At 40.2% G+C, this 20127-nt stretch overlaps 5 protein-coding genes across 5 annotated transcripts; 3 read left to right on the forward strand and 2 right to left on the reverse strand.

Annotated features, from left to right (window-relative positions):
• Positions 1 to 222: 222 nt before the first annotated feature.
• L201_002808 (uncharacterized protein) lies at positions 223 to 4370 on the reverse strand (the record flags this gene model as incomplete). Its single annotated transcript, XM_066218574.1, has 18 exons — positions 223 to 931; positions 993 to 1108; positions 1166 to 1258; positions 1312 to 1415; positions 1474 to 1540; positions 1600 to 1681; positions 1724 to 2112; positions 2162 to 2275; positions 2334 to 2504; positions 2557 to 2607; positions 2660 to 2811; positions 2875 to 3045; positions 3105 to 3194; positions 3254 to 3392; positions 3450 to 3783; positions 3856 to 3949; positions 4002 to 4220; positions 4277 to 4370. 18 exons carry the CDS (start codon positions 4368 to 4370, stop codon positions 223 to 225), a joined length of 3189 nt encoding a protein of 1062 aa, XP_066074671.1.
• Positions 4371 to 4790: 420 nt separating this feature from the next.
• On the forward strand, positions 4791 to 6146 carry L201_002809 (uncharacterized protein; the record flags this gene model as incomplete). The annotated part of the gene is made up of 9 exons (XM_066218575.1): positions 4791 to 4853; positions 4918 to 4957; positions 5023 to 5184; positions 5244 to 5302; positions 5372 to 5425; positions 5492 to 5552; positions 5647 to 5832; positions 5896 to 5938; positions 6005 to 6146. The coding sequence occupies 9 exons, from the start codon at positions 4791 to 4793 to the stop codon at positions 6144 to 6146; spliced, it is 810 nt and encodes a 269-aa protein (XP_066074672.1).
• A 136-nt stretch (positions 6147 to 6282) lies between these two features.
• L201_002810 (uncharacterized protein) lies at positions 6283 to 7758 on the reverse strand (the record flags this gene model as incomplete). Its single annotated transcript, XM_066218576.1, has 7 exons — positions 6283 to 6607; positions 6699 to 6763; positions 6831 to 6960; positions 7024 to 7340; positions 7418 to 7562; positions 7621 to 7630; positions 7695 to 7758. 7 exons carry the CDS (start codon positions 7756 to 7758, stop codon positions 6283 to 6285), a joined length of 1056 nt encoding a protein of 351 aa, XP_066074673.1.
• A 2012-nt stretch (positions 7759 to 9770) lies between these two features.
• Positions 9771 to 14528, forward strand: L201_002811 (uncharacterized protein; the record flags this gene model as incomplete). Its single annotated transcript, XM_066218577.1, has 7 exons — positions 9771 to 9961; positions 10022 to 10444; positions 10495 to 11199; positions 11253 to 12716; positions 12773 to 13551; positions 13630 to 14298; positions 14386 to 14528. The coding sequence occupies 7 exons, from the start codon at positions 9771 to 9773 to the stop codon at positions 14526 to 14528; spliced, it is 4374 nt and encodes a 1457-aa protein (XP_066074674.1).
• Positions 14529 to 15246: 718 nt separating this feature from the next.
• On the forward strand, positions 15247 to 19945 carry L201_002812 (uncharacterized protein; the record flags this gene model as incomplete). Its single annotated transcript, XM_066218578.1, has 6 exons — positions 15247 to 15775; positions 15840 to 16217; positions 16276 to 16572; positions 16646 to 17566; positions 17632 to 18689; positions 18752 to 19945. The coding sequence occupies 6 exons, from the start codon at positions 15247 to 15249 to the stop codon at positions 19943 to 19945; spliced, it is 4377 nt and encodes a 1458-aa protein (XP_066074675.1).
• Positions 19946 to 20127: the final 182 nt, after the last annotated feature.

The following is a 20127-nucleotide window of genomic DNA, read 5'->3' on the forward strand; positions in this document are numbered from 1 at the left end:
GATCAAATCAACTTCGAAGGTACCATTTTTTGTTTTGGAATGCAAAAACGAGTGAATAACTCAACAAATATATACACGATGTTGCACAGCAGGCAAGGTTTGATCAATATGATACTAAAAATGCATGAGTATGAAGCAAATGACTATGAGATATATATATGCTATGGGTACAGTCTAATTTTGAGTACAATGGAGAAAATTGATGATTTTAAACCGCCGCGTCTAACCTTCTCTAGCTTTCTTATTAGCTCCCCATGCGGCGGGTCTACCCATACCTAATCTCTTTGTTCCTTTATTCAAATTTGATCCACTTGAACCTCCTATCGCCGTTGATGTTAATCCAGATGCACTTGGTAATTTCAAATTATTACCTAAAGCTGGACTTGAGCCTAATCTAGGAGAACTTCCACCCAAGAAAGGACTACTTCTATTATTTCCTCTTGCATTTGTACTAGATTTACTATTATTTGTATTTCCAACAATTGGAGGTTGATCAGGTGGAAGTAAACCTAAATTAGCCATGAAACTCAAAGAATCCGTACCACCTTTTTGAAAAGATGAAATATCCGTATCAACTTTTACTGGATCAGGTTGACCAAATGTGAAAGGTAATGGTTCAGGTATATTTTTATTTGCTGATTTTATCTTGACAACTTCTCTATCTTTCTTAGGTATTTCATTTCTAATCGTACCTGTATTAGGTCCAGGTTGTTTAGATGTCGATTTACCTAATCCCATTTTAGCTGATGTGAATCCTGATTGCACACTGGTGGCATAAGGATTATCAGGTAAAGCATATTCATCTTGTTCAGATGCCCAATACTCTGCTGCTCTAGTAGCTTTCGTTACTTCTCTTCGAGCAAATCGATTAGAATATTTGTCTCTTGGTTCAGGTGCATCCCATGTTGAGATTGGCGGTGCTGCTCGTACACTAAGAATTGCAGCAGATTAGTGCAAGACTGTTTGAATATGGACATAAGATGAGGACTTACTGCTTCATTATCATATCCTTGGCTTCGTCCTCGTTTGGATGAGGTCTAGCTAACATCGTAGACACATATCGACGTACAGCCAAATCAATATCAGGTAGATTAGTAGATAAAAGGCCCTGATAGGCGATACAATTTAGCTTTACCTAGCTTTCAAACGGATAGGTCGAACATACTGGTTGATGTCTATTCACCATCCCGACAAATTCACTAGCCTCCTTATCGTTTTCCTCGCCACCCATCATTCGGAATTGGCAATATGACATTGTCTAAGGGGGATCGTCAGCTGATTACACAATCTGACACAATTCATTCAACTGACCAGGAAATTCTGCGCTCTTGTCATAGCGACATACAGTAATCTCCTTTCCTCTGCTATTTCGTGCGCTTCTGTACATCGATAAGACGGATAAGTTCCTTGCTCCACTACATTAAAAAGTATGAGCTACGATCCGTGCAACTTCACGGCGATGATTCAGCTCACCAGCCGGAATAAACACAACAGGCCATTCTAATCCTTTGGCAGCGTGGACTGTAGTGATGGTGACTTTCTGTAATTGATGATTGTCAATCATGATTCTATCACTGATAAATCTGCCTGCCGACGTACCGGCTTGTCCTTGTCATCCTCTCCACCTTCCGTATCAGTGGATAACATCGACGTCTGCAGGAAGAAAGCCAAAGGTGTCATGCTATAGGAGATGTCAGCTCAGCTTGTTACTTGGTTCACTCACTTTTCCGAAGCCTTGGTTAAATCATCCACCATTTCAGCGGTTATTTCCTCCTTAATTTGCCTAATCTCAACAGGCCTCTTTGGTTTTGCATCTATATCTTCTTCATCACTTGAAAGGATCTCAATGACCCCATCATTGCCATTGATTGTTTTGCTTTTCCCCTTGGATACCGATGTAGATCTACTCCGACTTCTACTGGTTTCGCTAGAGGAAGATTGTCGTCGGAACAAAGGATGTAATCTAGCTTCTGTTTTGACTTGGTGTTCAGCTTGAGCACGATTGACAATAGCTTCTACTGCGGCCGAGTTAGCTGGTATGAATCCATCGTCTAAGCTATCTCCAACTGATATACGTGTCTGTTCTTCGGCGACTATTACACTGTATGATATCTACGAAGTTATCAGTAAAGCTTGAAACTACTATCTAAGAGCGACGTACCAATTCTTGAACATTTTCCCACCTTGAATCAAAATCCGGTTGAGAAGTCCTAAGGTATTCTTCATATCCAGTCTTTTCGATAATTAATCGGATTAGATCAGCTACCGAAGATCCCTAAAACAATTTATTAAGCTTGTCATTCTTATCAATACTCGCCAACAAGCTGACTAACCTTTTCTGCAGCTCGCCTCAATTTCCTGACAGCCCCAACAAAAGTCCCTAAATTCTTCTTAATCCCCGCCTTCAATCCTGCAGGTAGTGGTTCTCCATCGATAATTCTTTCCGATAATTCCATTGGCGATATCTTCATCGATTTGGCAGCGTTTAGCAAATCAGAGACCGACTAAATTGGTTGTCAACTGAGACTCCAATACAGGATGAAATCAGAAACTCACTTTATCTCCTATAGAACGCTTAGGTGTATTGACTACCCTAACGAATGCAGGCTACAAATAAGTCAGCTGCAATTGGCTATGCGCTCTTCTACATTCAGCTCACAGTAAAATCGGGATTATCTGCTAATTGCAAGTATGCCAGTAGATCTTTGATTTCCATCCGCTCAAAAAACTTGTGACCTCCTACTATTCGATTGGGTATACTATCCTTTTGCAAAGCTGATTCTATCACTCGAGACAATGCATTATACCGAACTATAAACGCATATAGGTCAGCTATCTGTAACAAGAATTTTCCATGTCGATGGAGAAGCTCACGTAGAATCGCAAAATCACCATAATTGAGTGTACCGCCCGAGTATGCTATCAACCTTTTAATCTCCCAAGCTATAAAACTTGCTTCTATCACAGGGGTACTGAAAACCTTGAGAGTTACTGGTGTACTTTTAGGATGTGAAGTGAAGAGACTTTTCTGTATACGTCCCCGGTCTATAAGCATATCAGCTTGTATCCGGAACAGAATGTTGTACAGTATAAAGCTGACTTACCTTGGGATACGATAGCATGAGCTGCCGACAGGATCGATCCAGTTGAGCGATAATTTTTTTCCAGGTATATAGCTTGGGTACCAGGAAAATCTGCAAAATGATTAACACCGAATCTTGGATCTGCGGTTAGGTGGATTTCCTAGACATACCATCTGCCATCTTATTCAGGTTCTCAATTTCTGCTGATCTCCATCCATAGATCGATTGATCAGGATCACCGACTACACTGACACCACCATGTGCTTTAGCGAAACATTTCATCAATTCATATTGTGTTATGTTTGTATCCTAAACGAACATAGCAAGATGAGCTGAAGCACTGAAAACGATACTCGGATAGCTCACCTGAAACTCGTCGACCAAGATATGTTTACAGCTTTCTAAGACTCTAGGAGCTGTCCTAAACAACCTCAATCCAAATACCAGCAAATCATCGAAATCTAACGAATTACTTTCCCTTAAGGTGGCTTCGTATTCTGCATACAATTCAGCTATGATAGCTAGTGTTGATGTTGAAGAGCTGGGATCTTGCGCTGCTCTAATGGCCATCTGGTCCGGTGATTCTTCCTTAGCTTTCGCTTTACTAATTTCTGACAATACCGCTCCTTCTTTTAGGGTCATTCTGGATTCGTCTAATGTTTCCTTTCGCAATTTGAGCAAAGTTGACATGATTTTCTTGCTAGCATCAATAGCAATGTTTACTGCGATCAGCTGAGTTGCCCTTTTGTTCTAGCATGCTACTTTAGCTTACCAATCTTCTGCATCAGCTATAACGAAATTATTCGGTAGATCTATCAATTGGGCATAACGCCTTAGGTATTTGGCACAGGTAGCATGAAATGTACCTGATAGTGATAGTATAAGCTGCGGTATCCTGAGAGACAGCAATGAGCTTACCGAGAACTAGAGAATCAGCCTGTTTTTCACCTAATAACACCTGCAATCGTTTCTTCATTTCCTTGGAAGCTTTATTGGTGAATGTCACAGCTACTATTTCATGTGGTCTATGATCATGACGTTGCACAAGATATGCCACTCTTGATGTCAATACTCTAGTTTTACCTGATCCAGGACCGGCGAGGATTTGCAGAGGAATTTCTGGAGCAGCAGTGACAGCTAAGAGCGAAGTGCACAATCAGCTGCAAGTTGAGCACAAATATCCAACTGCTTACCTTTGAGCTGAGCTGCATTAAGTGAAGTCAAATAGGGATGCTTCACTTTATCTATTGAACCACCCGAAGATGTTGATGGTTTCTTGTCTCCCATCTTGATTGATAGGGAAATAGTTGAATTGCTATAAGGAAGGAAAGAGATAAACAAAATGGTTAATGATAACGTTAATTCAAAACACCAAAACACCAAACCCGTAAATTGAGCTGAAATCTGAACATTACTCTCAACACACGTCATGTACACTCGATCTTTGTTTACCCGATCGACACTCTGGACTACTAGTACTAGACGCGTTCCCCTTAAATCGTGGTGAACACATGGTATGCCGCTCATGTAGCCCGTTCCGGTTGCATGCTGATCAAATTTTCCGGAGAATTGTAATCTTCAGTCCTGATAAATTACGAGATATCTCAGTCTGCTTTGCATCTTTCTAATTTCAGAAACCAATCGATAACAAACGATAACAGATTTGAGAACTTTAGGCGTAAGAAATAGAATAATACAGCTTTCAAGATGGCTATAAGAGTTTTGGCACTTTGTGGATTCACCCAGAATTCCTATATATACTCCAGACAGGTATGCATTTCCTCAAACTGTTTTTTTTTGGTTGTTGAACTGAAACCATCACTTGACCGTATAGATAGGAGCGGTCCGAAAAGCCTGTAAAAACGTTGAATTTGGTATGCTTGATTACCAATTGTGTATGAAGACCTTTCAAAGCTGATATGATTCTCTGTGAATTTAGTATTCCTTGAACCTCCAGTAGTGGTTGAAAAAGCGGATTTACCATGGTCGGATAATTTAGATCAATTCGGTTCAAATGCTACCACGGATGAAGCTGCTCAAACTGCAGAGACTACTCCCAGAGCATGGTGGGTCACTGCTAATGAGATGAAAACGTATAAGAGTGAGTATAAAAATTGTAATGTGGGTCGATCTTTAGCTGACAGGTATATGATTTGTTAGAGTTTGATGAAACAGTCGCATATGTGCATGACTTTTTGACGAAGAATGGACCTTTTGATGTAAGTTTGATCGGATCTCAGATATTTTAGATGGAGGAATAGCTAACCTCTTAAATATAAAACGTTTAGGGAATCATGGGATTTTCTCAGGGTGCTGGTATGGCTGCAATAATTTGTGCCTTGGTAAGTTTGTTTTCCAAGAGGGCGTGCGAAGTCTCGCTGCAATAGTCATTAATGTGCGTATTTTAGCTGGAGAAACCTGGTCTTCATCCTAATTGGCAATCTGAACCATCTTTACCCAAGTTCAAATGTAAGTTCCTTATCACTTTTATTCTAATTAAAGCCTTCAGCGTATAGCTTGCACCAGTCTGGTGAATTTTTACTCACCATTATCCTATCGATAGTTGCTATTTTCGTTGGAGGTTTTTTGCCCAAAGCAGAATCACATGATTTTACACCTTACTTCCCATTACCATCATCATTGGCTACTTTACACGTTTGTGGTAAGAATGATACTTTGATAACTGTTGAAAGAAGTAAAACATTATCAGATAAATGTGAGAATGCTAGAGTGGAGGAACATGATGGAGGTGAGTTATTTTATCTGAATGATGCGGAAATAAGTCATGTTTAAGTGAATCACTTGGCTATAGGTCACTATACACCATCGAAAGCATCGTGGAGACATTTCTTTAAGTAAGTTGACGATAACCCAAAAGTTCCAGTCGTAAGATGTAGAAGTTGATTTCTGTATATCTTTAGCGCCTATATCAATTCTTTTGGTCCTGATGGAAGTAACGGCGACGTTCCAGAAGTCAACTCATTTGGACCCTCCGGAGCCAATACCCCAGTCAGTTCAAAGGGAGGTGCCAACACTCCTAGACCAAGCACACCTGCACAGTGATACTCTCCACACATACAATAATTTTGTACATTCATAGATTTTATAGAAAACCATATGCGAGAATGCAGTACTGCTTCCAAACCGATACAACATCACGCAACATACCATCCGAGCCATTTGTCAACAACAATTCACGTTAATCAATAATCTTGAAACCTTCACCTAATCTCGCATCATCTTCATCATCGCCACTCCAAATGACTTCTATACCTGTACCACAAGGTACGACTACATCACTACCTAATTTCTCCCTCAACATCGACCTAGATTCTAAGCCTGTACAATGTAAAGGCAAGATATATTTCGGTAAAGGATCGATCTTCTCGGTTAGGAATTCAATCGTTTCTTTGGCAGGTTGATTCTGGATCGGAGATAAATGTAATCCACCAACTATCGCGTGTAAGGGTCTGCCTAAGGGTTGTAATGAATGTACCACATTACAAATTCCAGCATGAGAACATCTGTGCGGTAAATGAGATGGTCAGCTGTTATATTGCACTTTTCCCGCATTTTATTCGATGTAGGTTGATTGTATTCTTCCATTATACTCACGAGCTGAACACCACTAATCCATGTCCTTTCACATCAACTACAGCGTATCTTTCGTCTTTGATAAGCTGTTAAAGAGGAGCTAGTCAGTTGAATATAACACATCGGTTTGTATAGGAATTGTTCATAACTCACGTGGTCATTGAACCAACCTTCTTTACCATCTTCATCTTTCATCCAAGTCAAAGCACCTATCAGACCTTTCTCGAAGGGGGTTACTCTTTTGATTTCTCCACTTATACCTACACCTGTTTTGTTACCTTTCCTAGAGGTAATCTCGTGAGGTTGATCAATCAGCTGAATATCTCCACCTCTGTCTTGAATTTACTCGAATGTCGGATCAGGTGGTAGGGAACATATAGGAATAAATTCTGGTGGTCTCGAAATACCTCTTCTTATTGGTCGATCAGGATGTAAATCAACTTGAACAGTACTGTCATGTTGAAGTGAAGAAGACAATTGATCACGTCTAATCTCTAACGCTTTCAGTATACCTCCTGAATGATCTCTATGCCAATGAGATAAAGCAATAGCGTCTAATTCCTTTAAATCAACTTTCATGGATTTTATATTTCTTTCGATAGAATATGGTTCAGGTCCGGAGTCAAATAATACTGTATGCGTTTCATCGCCAATCGTTGTTTTCTATTGCATAATCGATTGTTAAAGTGTTTAATTTTGTTTTACAAATACTGGATTGATATGACAAATAGCCAACTCACTATCAAGATCGATAACCCATGTGCACCACAACAGTAATTATCTAGATCTACTATAGGTAACCCACTCAATTCATCTTTCGGTACGTTCTTGTCCATAACATGTTGTGGTAATTCATGTGTAAATCCTGGAGGAAGTACGGAAAACCTAGATAGTCAATGTATAAGCCAAACATTACCATATGTGAAGGAACAACGAGACTCACCATTCGATGACTGGATTAGAGATTGTCAGTATCAATGGCCTGTCACTTAGCTCCAATGACCGCGTCGCGCTCACAGTTGTCAACCAGAATTAAGAATTCCAACTTGTCCACAGGTGTTAAGTTCGATGGAGGAGACATTTTCACTTGGATCTATTGCTAAGTGAGATGTGGCCCTTTAGATATCGAGTGCATGAGAGGATTCAAGTTGACATATAGGCAGTCCAGTATATATACATCCATCTAAGACGTTCGGCTAAACGGCGTAGAAAACAGAAGATATCATCCTTGAATCCTTAGCAACGTCAACTCGTTTTATGGTGGTACAGTGACGATTTTATTTATAAACTCGATCATTCATTTTAGCTCTTTCTTACTGGGTTCCGATCACATCTGTCACCCACGTGTACACCATGCAGATCAGATCCGCTTGATACTACGGATTCAAATCACCGGAGTTGAACAAGCGAGTTAAATGTGGCAGGTTCTTACAGATAAGAAGTGGGTAAAATGCGGTTGTGATTTGGACTAGATTAAGGATTTTCATGCAATAATTTCTCACGCTTGAAAATGGTGAATAACCAGGAATATTATAGGACAGAACGGCGATAAGAAGCCCAATCAAGGTGCTCACAATCAAAATGTTCTTCAACTTCATCACATCCTTTCATCTGATTGATCGTTGTGTTTTCCGTTTGCAGAGCTCTTTAGTGTGTCTGTCAGATGCCACGTAAAAATCTCGGTTGTCCCGTTGGAACGTTTTTGCCACCTGGATCTGTAACAAATTTAAGCTTTTCTGATGATTCAACACTACGGTTATGACCATTGCAGTAACACCCGTGGACGCGCAAAAACGCATCATACAGTTGCTCATTACATTATTACTTGTACATACGCAATTGCATCTGACACAATTGTCCTGTTGTTGACCTTTATCTCGAATCTGATAATTCACCCATACTTACTCGTCCGTAACTATCAGCAAACCTCTTGACCAACGTGTTCAACTTTTAAGACAGCAACAAATATCTTGGCTGAAAGTGAAATTGTTCAAGACAATCGAGTCCTTTTGTTATATACGCTACGAAGGAAAAAGGCACGGATTCCCATTGATATTTTTACAAATCTCGGCATCAGTTCACTTAGCTCTTTTGCTCGAGTATTCGTTGTTCTTCTTTCGCTATTCACCTATCATCAATCAAGCAATCAATCAGTTAATCAATCTAGTTGCTTATCATTCAATACATTCTCACCATACAATTGATACGTACTACCTTTAAGAAACAACAACTATTTTATTCGTCATCAAGTATAAGGAACAAAGGTCTTTCTCACGCTTCAAGCGCAAATACGACAATAAGCAAGATAGCATTTTCGAACAGATTAGAGAAAGAGACAAACACGTTTTTGGACAAGGTTCGTCGGCATCAATAACAGCCTTTAGATCCGACAGCTAGTCGCACCATCTTTTAAAAGATCAACCCACAACTAGTTGCTTGATTCAAGAGCAGATCATTTTGTTTTGTTAGAAGAGGGAGGTCTGTGTAAAAAATATATGGAAATAGTGGAGGACTTTAAGAGTTTTAAGGATAACACCTAAAAAGCTGAACATACGTCTAAGCGTACGCAGTACAGTGACAACGATATCCTCATTTTATTCCCGACTTTTTCTTGACACTTTTCACAATCACTACGACATCCCATCAAAATCGTTGTCGGTCGCTGCCATCAAGAAGGGAAAGAGAAAGTGTTCAAGCCGAACAAACAGAGTTCCCGTTCATAATATCGTCAGTTTGACTTTTTCTTCTTTATTCTGATTACCTTATCTTACACAATTTTCAATTCCAGTGATTCATCACTATTCAAAGATAACGATATTTTCCCGTTTCACTCCAAGCTAACTCGGTCATCTATATAGACAGAAATACCCGGATAGATACATTGCAAATTGATATTGGAGAGGAGGTGTCTTTTTGCTAACATTATCAATATCATCAATTATCGGTAATCATTATATCAGCTTTTCAGTATACCTCAAACGTTTTCATCTCGATGTCATTTTAATTGGTCCATCCTAATCAGTAACAATCAAACCAGTTTGCTCAATAACTGCCTAGACTCGTCGCACATCTGCGAGCTTCAACTCTCTCAGGATGTTGCCGACTGAATCATCTTCAGCATCTTCTTTGTCACCATTTTCGGCCAAACCACCTTTATCTGATGGTATCGCGAATGGTGGTGAAGGTTCAGCAAATCAAAATCACTTGTTAGGTCATGAAGGTTATAATAGATCACCTCACGATGTTATGCAAGGTATGCAAGCCTTGCTGAATAGTTTTTCAAGGTATGTTATCCTGCAAACATCGTCTAGTAAGTTGTTGACTAATCTCCAATACCCGTATAGTCCGGCATCCTCCTCTTTCTCTCATCACCCACAGCTCTCACATTTCCAACAAAATCATTTCCCGTCATCTACTCCTCAACTTGACACAAAGCCTCGTATACCGCCTTCTCAACCAAGACCGGAAGCACAACCTCATATTCAGGTAAAGCAAGAACCACAATCATTTGCACCTGCTCCTTCCACGACTCAAGAGGGAAAACCTTTTCATTCAATACCACCTCCTGCTGGTCCTTCCCGGGCTACCAATCCTCCAATTGCCAGCGCTATCCCTACACCCCCATCCATTCAGCCATCGATGCAGTCAAGTGCAAATGGGTCACATAGTCATGGTGGATTAAGGTCTGATCCACCAAAGCGGATGTATGAGGTGGAAGAGGTTCCTATGGTCACACCTTCGCTAGATGAGTTGACGAGTGGGAATAGGTAAGTCACTTTGTACACAGATAAAATGAGTCCCTGATGCTGACCCACAGCAATAGCTCCACGCAATTACTTTTGCAAGGTGATCCACAGTTTTCCGATAAATCTAGAGTCGAAACAGCCATCCGAGTGATTGTCGATATTCTGCGATTTTGCCCAATACCTCCCTCGCCTACTCCCATCCATCCTTCTCTCCATCCTATCCTACCTCGTGACCCTAATGGCAATATACTTATGGCATTTGAACGTATCGCTACTCTTCACGGACTAAGATTACAGGCTGGTACAACTACAAAAGCGAGTTCAAAGAAGCAACTTCAAGCTGGACCTATACCTAAAGAACATTTAGCATATGTCGAAACCGCTGTTTACATGTCTGGAGAGAACGGACGCAGGGTGTACGTCTGTAAACGATGCAGAAACAGAGAAGCTAGAAGAAGGGCTTCGAAGGAGGTTAACAGGAAAAGACAACCTAATTCAGATTCTGATACATCTTCTTCTAAACCGAAACATAAGCAATCTCTCGCACCTCCATCGCAAGACTTTATCACTGGTGAAAATCCAGACCAATATGATCCCCATAGAACAGGTCAAGTGGTGGAAGAACCTCCTTGGGATCCCGAGCATAGAGACTGGAGGCATGAGATCGTCCTCTTCAATTCACCTCCCGAAGTCAAGATGGAAGACGGTAGTTGTAATTGGTTACCCTTTAGAGTCGTCTGTTATGGTAAATGTCATGGTGAGAAAGTGGGATTCAAGTGAGTAACGTTGTTTCCTTGCATTATGAAAGGCTTGTCTAACTTGATTACAGGATCAAATTCACACTGCGAACATGGGATGGTCGCGTCATGGCAACATCGACAACCAAGCCAATCCGTATAACCGATGATCACAAAACCGAACCCAAAACAAAAACCAAGATTGATGGTCTGACGTCCACCACAAGTCAACCTGCTGTAGTCAGGCAAAGAAAAGGACGACAAAGTACTGCTTCTTCTCGTCGACAATCTCCAGCACCCTCAGAGAGCGAAAGTGTACAATCGTTTTCTGAAGCTGGAGCTGTACTGCAAAAGCAGACTCCTTCGGTACGAGCAGGTAAACCTTACGAAAGACCACCATCGCAATCACCTGCTATCGGAACTATCCCGATAGACAACTTTATGGCTAATGGTTTCCAACGACACGGATCCACGACTTCTCTTCAATCACTCAATCAACAGCAAGATGTCATGTCTCAGCCGCCGCCCCAGCAACAGCAATCTTCTATGGATTTCCCCATGCAACATGTCAACAGCACCGTTAGCCCCGGTATCTTAAGAGGCCCTCAATTCTCGCTGAATAGTCACATGGAGATGAATGGTGGAGTTCAGAACAACCGACAACCTTCCTCTTCTCCCTCGAATATGACCAGCCCATCATCGCAAATGATGTCCATCAACGGTCACAACGATATGCTCTTCCCCAATTCAGTACAATCACCAAACAATTTCATGTCGACTTTGGGTCCAAGTGGACAACAACAAACCAACCCTCAGCCATCAATGCTCTTCAACCACGATTCGACCGATATCGAGATGTCAAGTGCAATGACTGGTGGGTTAGATGACATATTCGCTGCTTCTAGCCACACTTCAATGTCTTCCATGAGCGATGGCGGTTCAGTATTTTCAGGTTTTGGAGAAGATAGATCATCAGCCATGTTCAGTGATAGTGGAGTGCCTCCAGCATCAGCAACAGATATTGATCAATTCCTTGACTACACCGGTGGAGAGCATTCTGACGTATCTAATCCATTCCATCAACAACAGCAGCAACCTCAACCTGACCTAGCAATGTTCCTCAATAATCATCTCGCGTCGACATCTAATAACAACATGCCACCGCTTCCCTTCGATCACTTGCACTTATCACCTAATGCGAATAGAATGGATTTATCGCCTGCTGCACAAGCACAACAAGATCAATCTATATCCGATATGTTAGCTGCGATGGCTCAATTACCACCACAAGCTCAAATTACCCATGTTATACCTGGAGATGGACCAATGGCAGGTGGAACCAAAATTGCGATTGCTGGAAAATCTTTCTCACCTGGTATGGTGGTTGTATTTGGTCAAAGACCCGCTCCAACAGAATTTGTCAGTGATAGTTTCGTTCAATGTAAACTGCCTCCATCAAGTTTCCCTGGAGAAGTTGAAGTCATCGTTCAAGGCGCTATCAAAATGCCTGGACAGAATAGTCAATTGTTCAGGTATAATGAAATGGATAAGGATTTGTGAGTAAAGCTAGTGGACAACAACGCTTGGAAGCAACTGATGTCTTGTTTTGTAGGATGAGACTAGCTCTCGAGGTTCGAAACCAATACAATGGATCCTCAAGCGATGCTGCTTATCGACTCGCCCATCATGTCGCTACCCGATCAGCAACTAACAGTGAATGGAGTGAAAGGTCTAGCTCTAACTCGCCAATGTCTGGTCCATCACCTGGGGACACTAAGGCTCCTCAACAAGAAGATGATGGCGATGATCGATCCGACTCTACTGATGGCGGTAAATCCACTAGCGATACTCTTCAATCAACGGTTATCAACTTTTTAGCTTCTATTGACGAGAACGCTCCCGGGTCTCTACGAGCTAGTGGTGCAATTAATCATCGGAATGACGCCGAACAAACATTACTCCATGTCGCTACTGTAATGGGATTCCATCGACTTGTGAGAAGATTGATAGTTGTTGGAGCTCATTTGGACCTTCAAGATGTCAATGGTTACACACCATTAGCATTTGCAGCCCTTTGCGGAAGACACACTTGTGCAAGAGTTTTGGTTGAAGCTGGAGCATCATATGATAGACCTACAGCATACGGTGAAATGCCGCTGGATCTGGCTAAGTACGCCGAACATTCACAAGTCGAAGCTTTATTGTTATCAGCTGTATGGTCAACAACGACTGACTCAAAGGAAGAAGCGTTACCTGAGATAGACGGAGTCTCTAGTAGATCTTATGAAGGTAGTAATGTATCTGAAATCGACGATGATAATCCTTCTTCTGGTTCTGAAGTTGAAGATGAATTGGATCATATGGAGAAAATTAGGTTATCAAGAAAGAAAAGTAGAAAGAGCACTTCCAGAGGTAAAGATAAGGGTAAAGGAAAAGATAAACAGGCGTCTGGTAAATCTGAGTATAAAGATAAAGAGAGGGAAAGGAAATCACCAAAATCAAGAAGACCAAGTTTACATTCTACCTCGACTGGAACTACAGCTACAGAAGTCTTACCACGATCATCACCTACTCCAGGCAAAACTATCGAAGTTCTACCTGATGATCCACCTCCTTCATATGTACCTTCTGAAGAAAATGATTCATCTTCCAACTCATGGATGTCAAGGACTCTATCAAACACCCATAAAATCCCTAATGCAGTTTGGGACAGATTACCTATACCTCAAACCATTTTCAATCAACCTGAAAAGACAACTATCTCTAGTGCAATGGGTAATCAACCTGAAACAGACGATAACAAGAATGACCAGCAACAAGGTTGGGTAGCATTCCCTGCACCTTCGTGGGAAACAATACATAAAATGGCGACTAATCCTGAGGAAGTCAAATTGTTTACTCAAGCTATGGCAGCTGCTGCTTTCAATGCTGTCGTTCAAAGTGGTATAACGACTTCAACTCATACACCCGGTGGATCATTACAAAGTCAGAGAGAAGAAGAAGAATTAAGGAAATTAAGGAGAAGGAGAAAATCACATAGTAATAGTGGTAGTATAACTAATGGAAATACCATTACTAAGGATGGTAGAAGAAGTGGAAGTGTCAGTCCTTCTGAAAAAGTTGTTAAACACGTTAAACGTGAGTAAATTATCTATCTCCTATCGTATACACCCGAATCTGACCGACTCCGAAACTGACTAACTGTCTTTGACATCAATCTTATAGGTGATCGAATGTTATATCTTTTCTGGTTACCAATCTTACTTTTCGTTGGTTTTTGGTTAATGGTAACCGCTTTACCTATAGCAACTGGATTTTGTCTTATTTACGCTAGACAGATCACCAAAGCTATCAGGCAGCGCATTTAGTCAAGTTTTTGGATCGGTGAATAGGTGACAAGCTTTCTAGAGTGAAATAGTATATCAGTATATATTCTCTTTCTAGAGATGAGTAGTAAGGAATTAGCGATCGGTTTGTTGTGTATATAAGTATAATATAGTATAATCTGCTGGTTTTTGGCTCGAACAACAACATTAAGGGCGATAAATGGTATTTCACATCATTTCATCTCATGCAAATCATGTCATAGAATCTTGGATAATCGCTTCAACGATGACAGAATGAGCTAGACTAGGCCTACGCAATGACCTGCGCGTGTCATATATAAGGGGAGATTAGGAATCATAGCAAAATTGGAATGTGGAGGTGGTCCAAGCGAAACTTCATGTTGGTCAAGTTGAGTGATATTCTACTATCTCACTATTCTAACGTTGAAGAATCAACAAAACAACACAATAAACAACAGTCAACTTTGATATTACGCGCAGCTCATACATAGACTGACGTATATCTATATCTCTATATCTGTTTATCTATTTATCTCTTCCTCTTCCTTATTTTACTATTCATATCATTCACGTCAAACTCACGAATTTATTAACCATCTCTTACGATTATATCAATAGTTTTCATGATTCAACTAAATTCACTCTTTATATTACGATAGATTATTACGATTATACGATTCAACGATTCCTAATCTTTCTAACGACCTAATCATACCTGTCTTTTCTCCTACTCTCAAAGATGGATATCATACATAAGTTGAACCCCTTCCATAGACCATCCTCCTCACTTCGACATAACAATACACCTACACCTACACCAACTTTCAATCCCCATACTTTTTCAGGCCGTGATAGACCATCATCATCACTTGAAAGTGGATCTGGAGAAGGATCAACGAATAACTATTCAATAGATTCAACTTTACCACCACATTCAATCTATTACAATAGTGAAAATGATAGATATGTCACTTCACCTTTACCGCCTCCTTCACCTCTCAAACCCAGTAATGGTCATCATAGAACACCATCAATCTTACGATCATTAGCACATCATCCAAGTTTATCAGCTTTGAAGAGTAAATCTAAGAAGAAAAGGAAGAATAAAGAAATCGCACCACCTTTACCTGATTTTACTATATCGAACAATAACCACGATAGTATCTCTTCTCCAGTTCCATGGGAAACTGAGAGTCAATCCAAAAGGAATACTTTGAAATTCAGTAGGAGTTTACCTAGAGATATGAGGTTGAGTGATGATCAACAAGGTCAGTTAAGCACCTCAGAGCTCTGTTCAGCATAACTAACTGACAATAATTATGTATACAATAGAGCAAGTACCGCCAATACCTTCCCATCCTTTATTATCCAATTCAATAAGTAATCAAATGACTTATCCTAGGGGAGCAAAAGATACAAAATCTATGAATAGAAAAGTATCTATTCGTAGAAAACCTGCTCCGTCACCTGCGGCCGAAGATATATTATCTGATCAAAGTATAGATTATGATCATTTTTCTACACCTGAAAGTATGAGAATTAAAATGAAATTTGAATTGGATTTACCTGCAAGATCAACATCACTTGAACAAACTCAATCTCATCTTGCAACAACAAGTATAAATGGTAGAGATGGTTTGGGTTTAGGTAGTCCAAGAAGAAGGTATTTGAGTTTCGATGAAAGGTTAAGTCCTCATCAATCAAGAATTCGTAAGTTCCGTTCAAACACAAGTCTGAAGATTTAGCTGACTCGACTTTTACTCTATAGACCGACTATCTTCTCCTGCTGGATCACCTTCAAGACCCCTTAAAACTACTCAACATCCCCATCCTATTCCACAATCCCACTTATACGCTCAATCGCTTTACGCTGATTCAACTACTTTCTTCTCAACTGATTTTGGCGCTCCTTCAGGTCCACCACTTGAATGGCATGACGAAGAAGTGGATGATGGTTTGGATTTATCCGTTGAGAATCATATTTTACCTCCAGGTACACCGGGTAGCAAGAAAGCGAAATTGAAACAAGTCATTTCTAACGAGAATGTCCGACAGGAAGAAGACGGTATGCCGTGATCAGCTTTTCCGAGTGTATGTTTTGCGAGACTAGAAGCTGATCATTTTTATCTTAATCATAGTACGATTCTTCTCTAGAGATACATATCCCCCAGTCTCTGCGACCCCTTCACCTCAGACAACTCCATCAAAAACTGGTCCCGCTTCTTCCTCACCGATCCGGTCTATCACTCATAAATCTCCTCTAAAGTCCCCTGTCAAACACCGAAGAGCTGAATCAAGTCCAGCTTGTTCACCTATGCGAAAATCAAATAAAACCAAATCGGACGAATTTGCCAAGGCAGCTAAAAGATCTTCTTCACCATTTGAAGTGAAATTATCTGCTAATGTAACCAAAAGAATGTCTTTAGATGCTTTCGGTGCCTCGACCTTGAGTAAACCAGAATATGTAGAGGAAAAGTCTCAAGAGATTTTAGAAACCCCGTATTCCGACGAAGTCGGTAAGGAAGAAAGCCTAGAAGGTAGTTTCGAAGACAAACATGATCCAGACGAATATCAACTGAGAGACGATGGCTTAGAAGGATATGAGGCTCATGAACTATCCAAAATTACCGAATCACCTTGGTCCAAAGATCACTCAACAAACCATGAATACTTTTTAGATCAAACTCCAGATCATCAACATACTACAATTGACACTACTACCAAATTCTTCACTCCTATTTCTCCCATTCTCAATGCTCAAGGGTCACGCTTGATGACTACACCTGAAAGATCACCTTTAATACGCAGGAAATACATGTCAGCTCCACCAACAACCAAAACGACCTCTTTGTCAGAAGCTCAAGCTGATCATAGTGAAGCATTACAAGATCAACTGAGGGCAGAAGAGTTTATGATGGATATTCTGAAATCTGAAATCGATGATCTTCGTGAAGCCCTACGAACGGAGACTCGTGAGAAAGAAGAACATCTAATAGAATTACAGAAAAGTATGATGCAATTGGATGAATGGAAAGGAAGATCAGAAAACCAAGACATCGGTAAGTCAACTCGCATCGTGTCAACCAAGGTTCGTAGCTGATGACGATTTGACCTTCATATATAGCTCTCAGTCAGCTCCGACAGGCTATTCATGAGAATGAGGAATTTTTCGAAAAGATTCAAGAAGCTTATGATGTTTTAGCTGAAAGATATACATACCTAGAAGAAGAAAACTCAAATTTGATTATGGATAAAGTTATGGACGGTGAAAATATTCAACGACTCAAAAAGGAAATTGAATCACTCAAATCTGAGAATCGAGATGAAAAGGAAAACGCACAACTTACAAAAGATAAGAAAGATCTTGAGAATGTCGTACTTGAGCTGAGAAGAGAATTGAAATGGGCTGAAGATCAGATCGAAGAAAAAAGTAGTTTAGTACAAGAAAAGGAGAGAATGGTAGAAGAAAAAGATAACGTCATCGAGAGTATTCAAGATCAGAATAAAACCTTGCAAGATAGTATAGCGCAACTGCAACAGGAGGTAAATACCGTTCAAATAGCTATGGTAGAAAAGGATGAAAAGATCAAGCAGCTTGAGTCTTCCATAAAAGATCATTCTACATCTCAGGAAGCATTTTCTGTCATTAGTTTCGAATTAGCATCGGCTAAAGCTTCATCATTTGAGAAAGAAAAGGTGATTGAGGAACTACGAGGACAAATACTTTATACACAAGAAGAACTTGAAAAGCAGCAGTCCTTAACTAAAGAGGCAGAGATGAGCCTTCACGAGCAGGAATTTGTGATTGGATCATTACGCGAACAGTTAGATTCCACTCAACATTCTTTAGAATCACTGAACCTCTTCCTGAACGAAAATGACGAGAAAATTGGTAGTCTTGTGACTGAACTTTCTCAAATCCGGGAAGATATCACATCCGTCAAGGGCGAAAGTGTGCAGAAAGACGCTGTGATTGCGGATTTGCAGCAAAAAATCGAAGTTTCCAGATTCGAAAAGAACGAAAACCGTTTCCAAGCTGAAGTAGAGATTACTCAACTTCGTGAAAAACTTGAAGAATTGTCTAGAAACAGTGCAGAAAGAGAATGGGCTGACAGGCAATCTACTGAAATGCTTGCCAGGTTGATGGAGGAGAAGAGAGTCTGGGAAGAGGAGAAAGGAGAGGTCAGTCAAAAATCACATATTTGACTGTGATATGTGGAAAGCTAACTTGAAAATGTTAACAGCTCATGGAACTGATTGAACAAAATTCCATTGATGAACAATCGGCTTCTAATCTTTGTGATCAAATCAACGATCTCAATAATCAGCTCATATCGTTGAATCACCATATAAAATCGATACAAGGTGAATTAGAAGATGAAAAATCAGCAGTTATCCACAAAAACACCTTGATTCACGCTCAAGAAGCTGAATCATCAGCACTCAGATCAACGGTTAATCAATTCGAGGAGACTACTTTAGCCTCAAAAGAGTCCTTCAATAAGAAGGTTAGAGATACTGAGAGAGTGTCTGAGAGGTTAAGAGAGAGAATTGAAGAGTTAGAAATACAATTAGATTCTAGAGAAAACGCTTTGAAAGAATCTATCATAAGGAATGAATCCAACAAAGCAAGTTCAGATGACGTCAATTCAAGATTGTTAAGTTACTTGAACGAGATTGATCAATTGAAGTTATCAGAAATCAAGTTGAAAAATGAATTGACAGGTTTCCAGAAACAATCATCCAATGATGCATTGAAATCGCTAGAATTGGAAAAGAGATTAAAGAACCTGGAAGAAGATAAAGAATTATTGAATATTGCTTTGGAAAGTAGAACTTTGGAATTGACTTTATTACAACGTACCAATACTAATAATTCTTCACGAAGACACATACCTTCTACACCTTCCACTTCTATTCCAACTTCAAGTATAAGAAGTAATAGTACTTTGTCTACGTCAACAAGATCAACAAGAAATTCGTTATCTTACTCAACGTCGAAAATACCAAATACACCCACACCCTCGACTGGATTTGATAATACACCTTTACCAAAAAGATTAACCACTTCAACTTCTGCTACTTCTTTCGCTTCTAAAAGGAGAGATACAATCTCGACTCCAGCTGCGGCAGCATCATTATCAACCAGAATCCCTTTAGGATTAAGTACCAAACACAATAAACCATCTGAAGCTCCTAACAGTAGACCCGCTACAAGCATTGGAGCCGTAAAATCTTCCACGAGACCTTCATTAGGTAGATCGACTTCAAGCTCAAATACAAATACGCCGTCAACAACAACCTCTACTTCCGTAACGGGGGAAATCAAAAGAATAGAGAGAAGAACTAGTTTACCTGTATTAATCAGAAGACCAAGTAGTGTGATGAGTTCTCAAAATGGTAGAAGGGAAAGTTTATCGAGAGTTGATGAAGTTTAGTTTGGAGATGACCTTTGCCTGGCCACAACATTTTTGTGCATATTATGATACGATATATAGTCAGTTTCTTTTCCAGTTGGGTATTTGTATATATCTTGGTTTTTCGTGTAGGACATTCATGTTTAAATCTCCAGTATCGCACAGACCTTGTCTTGTATCCAAACCGACTTTGGTATAGCATA

The sequence above is a fragment of the Kwoniella dendrophila genome, chromosome 3 (assembly GCF_036810415.1).
Source record: "Kwoniella dendrophila CBS 6074 chromosome 3, complete sequence".
NCBI lineage: Eukaryota > Fungi > Basidiomycota > Tremellomycetes > Tremellales > Cryptococcaceae > Kwoniella > Kwoniella dendrophila.